Source organism: Leiobunum rupestre, chromosome 7, assembly GCF_980474605.1.
Source record: "Leiobunum rupestre chromosome 7, qqLeiRupe1.1.hap1, whole genome shotgun sequence".
In the NCBI taxonomy this organism is placed as follows: Eukaryota; Metazoa; Arthropoda; class Arachnida; order Opiliones; family Sclerosomatidae; genus Leiobunum; species Leiobunum rupestre.
In genome coordinates, this window is record NC_143390.1 from 50,213,726 (window position 1) to 50,217,075 (window position 3,350).

At 44.7% G+C, this 3,350-nt stretch overlaps 2 protein-coding genes across 2 annotated transcripts; both read right to left on the reverse strand.

Moving 5' to 3' along the window:
• Window positions 1-337: 337 nt before the first annotated feature.
• On the reverse strand, window positions 338-1,582 carry LOC149936664 (uncharacterized). Its single transcript, XM_090153723.1, has one exon. It carries the CDS (start codon window positions 1,580-1,582, stop codon window positions 338-340), a length of 1,245 nt encoding a protein of 414 aa, XP_090009849.1.
• A 183-nt stretch (window positions 1,583-1,765) lies between these two features.
• On the reverse strand, window positions 1,766-2,894 carry LOC149936665 (uncharacterized). Its single transcript, XM_090153724.1, has 2 exons — window positions 2,450-2,894; window positions 1,766-2,370 (listed from the first exon to the last, which is right to left on the reverse strand). Exons 1-2 carry the CDS (start codon window positions 2,892-2,894, stop codon window positions 1,766-1,768), a joined length of 1,050 nt encoding a protein of 349 aa, XP_090009850.1.
• Between the last annotated feature and the right edge of the window lie 456 nt (window positions 2,895-3,350).

Consider the following 3,350-nt stretch of genomic DNA (forward strand, 5'->3'; position numbering starts at 1 on the left):
AATCCGTCTTGGGATTCCTATGCGAGCAATAAATCTCCTGAAAGCGAGCAGGAATTTTTCTGTTTTCTGCTGTCATATCGGAAACTATTTCCAAATACACTGCCCTAGTGACAACGCACGTAAATAATGCAATGTAGCACTTGTCTTGAAACTCTGTAATGAGTGGCCCTGCGAAGTCCAAACCACAAATTTCGAAAGGTTTGGCAGGAGTAGTTCGAAATGCAGGCAAAGGTGCCATTTCTGCGGCGGAGGAAACGGCTCTGAAACGTTTGCAAATTGAACAGCGTGTAATGACCTTCTTTATCATTTGTCTGCCACGAACAATCCAGTACCTCTCTCACTTCGACTGGTCGTGAGTGCTCATGGCTATTAGGATGGAAAACCATTGTGAAACTGAGAGAATCCATGGGTGGAGCTGGCGATAAGTTAAATCGGTAGAAATGATTTGACCACCGACGCACAGCAGACCATATTCGTCTAAAAATGGTTTCAAAAGTAATATTTTAGATTCCTTGTCAATTGAACTATTTTTCTCAAGGCAATGTATCTCTGACAGAAAGCTTTCCCTTTGGGCTTGCTTCACCCAGTACCGTTCTGCACGTTCTAACTCTTCAGCGGTAGGTGAAGATTTTATTCTGTTTTCTGCTTTTGAGGCGCATTTTTTAAAGAACCGAATTACGTAAGCGGTGATTCTATACACCTTGTTAATTGAGCTGGACCTTTCCAAGTTTAGGATTGCTTCAGACTGGGTGGTGTTAGCGCATAGCCCTTGAAAGATTTGACGAAATTCAGCTTTTAGCTCGTCTTGAAGATCAGGATTTTCATCGTTATTTAGATGATTTTGAACCGGGTCTGGCTGAGGCTTTAGGTTTTGTCTTAAGAAGGTACATGTAGGTCCATTCCACCAAAGACAGTTATTTGCGAGGTCAACGACGGAACGCCCTCTTGTTGGTAAATCAGCAGGATTATTCCTCCCACTCCAATGCTTCCATTGAGTTGAGTCGGTATGCGAAAGTATTTCTTGTACTCGGTTGGAGATAAAGGGTCTCCACTTCGTTGATTTGTCCTGTATCCAATGCAGGGTAATAGTCAAGTCGGACCACAATTGGATGCAAGTCAGTGCAACGGTGAAGGCAGCCTTCAGGTGGTTTAACAGACGGAGTCCTAAAACAGCTCCCATTAGTTCTAAACGAGGGAGCGTTTGTTTCATTTCAATGGGATAGACTCTAGATTTGCAGGCCACCAGCGTGGTACCGACCTCCCCCCTTTCATTGACAAAACGCAAGTATGCCACAGCGGCATATCCTTTTTCACTGGCATCAGCAAAGATATGCAGTTCAGTGGATTGGTGATGTTTCAATTCAGGTTTATCAAAATAAAATCTTGAGACGGCAATTTTTCCGATATCTCTAAGTTCACCACACCATTTAGAAAACTGCGTGGCAAGTTCAGATTGGATTTCTTCGTCCCACGACAGTTTGGCCTTCCATAGTTCTCGGTAAAGAAATTTTCCACGGATGGTGTAGGGTGCAATTAATCCTAAAGGGTCATGTATATACGAGCAACCGCTTTTAACACCCATCGTTTCAAATTTTGACGTTTGCTCAAAATTTCCAAAAGAGGCTGCAAGTCAAATACCGGATTATCCGACTGGGTGTCCCAGGATAGCCCCAACACCTTCAGGTTGCCGGAACCAACTAGACTTTGCGTGGGTGCGTCTTCCGTAGACGTAGGCAGATCCCAAAGCTCTCTCAATTCTTTGGAACTAGTTTTGAATTTTCTTAAATTCATTGTGGCGTCTTTTAACATGTTTTTTGGCTTTAATTGAAATTTGGTAAGCCTCGTGCGGAGTGTCGGCTCCTGCAATCAGGTCGTCCACGTAAAATCCACGGTCCAAAGCTTCGCAGGTCATTGGTTCGTCTTCCTGATATTTTTCTATGTGATGTCTCAGAGTAGCTGCTAACAGAAAAGGGCTGGATGTGACACCAAATGGGACACGAGTTATTCGATATGTTTTCAGCTCCCCGTTAACATGCGGATTGAGAGCGTCCAAACACAGAAACCTTAGAGCATCTCGATCCTCCGGTTTGACAGAGATTTGAAGGAAGGCCTTTTCAATATCTCCAATGAAGGCGATCTTTTTCTCCCGAAAACGATTTAGGACATTTAGGAGATCGGGATTTAGATTTGGCCCGGCCTCTATGCAGTCATTGAGACTGGGAAATCCTTTTGCGTGGGAGCTGGCATCGTAAACCACTCTTAGCCTTATCGTCTCGCTAGCTTCACGGATGACAGCTGTGTGGGGTAGGTAGTATAACGCCCCAGTGGTTTCGTCAGCTCCGGAAACTTCTTCACCCCAGAACGCAGTTGCTCAAGAAAATATGGTTGTAATCGTAGAAAAGCGCAATATTCAACTTCAGCTTCGACAGAAGGTTGGTCGTTCTCTTACGAGCTATGGAGAAGTTATCTCTAAGGTCTCTCTTGTTAGGTTTCCAGGGTTGTCCGACTTGGTAACACCCGCCAAGCAAGGACACGTTGTGCTTGAAATGTTCAAGTACTTGGCTCGAGGAGGTAGATTTAGTCTCTGAGTCCATTATGCCCATGGACTCCAACTCCCAGAAGTTACGCAGTTGCGATGAAATACTTTCTTCATCTTGCTCTTCAGACGTGGCAGCAACTTTCATCACATCTATGGTATTAATTCCATACGATATTCCTGTGACGGCTTCAGGTCCGTTGACTGTCCACCCAAAGATGGTGTTGAGAGCAACTAAAGAGGGAGTGAGGCGTTTAGGTTCTCCAATTACGATATTCCAGTAAAAGTCTGAGCCGATTAAGACGTCGATGGTAGAGGAAAGGCTTTCACCACCAAGTTCGGATGGCTGGTCTGCCATTTCAAGGCCAAGTTTATTCATTTCAGAAGCAACGTTGGAGCTTGGGACAACGAAAACAGCGCCGCTGATCTTCGGTGACTCGAAAAGTTCGACAGTAGCTCTCTGTTGGGAATCGTTAAGGTGGCGCAATTCGATTCGGACCTTGTTTCTTGTGTCACGCGTAGGCGCGTTTCCTTCGAACGGAAGCGTTGTTAGTTTTTCTTTTGAAATGGTCGGGAGTTTTAGCCGTTTAGAAATATCTTGATTAAGGAATGATACCTGGCCGCCGCTGTCAAGGAGACAGCGAACTTTTATTTTTTTACCACTTTCGACATTTTTGGCCCAAGCGTGTGAGTCTGCAATAGTACCATAGTGTCCGGCTTGTTTTTAGAGGCAATAGTCAGCTGATTGTCGGTTTGGTCGCCAGAGTTCGTCTCTTCGGGCTTTTTTACCTCTTTAGTTTCGGTATTTTTCGCA

Coding starts and splice junctions, on each gene's coding strand:
- LOC149936664 (XM_090153723.1), bottom strand. CDS start 1,582: ATGGGTGTTAAAAGCGGTTGCTCGTATATACATGACCCTTTAGGATTA.
- LOC149936665 (XM_090153724.1), bottom strand. CDS start 2,894: ATGGCAGACCAGCCATCCGAACTTGGTGGTGAAAGCCTTTCCTCTACC. Junction 2,371..2,449: donor AGATAACTTCTCCATAGCTC/GTAAGAGAACGA, acceptor TATTTTCTTGAG/CAACTGCGTTCTGGGGTGAA.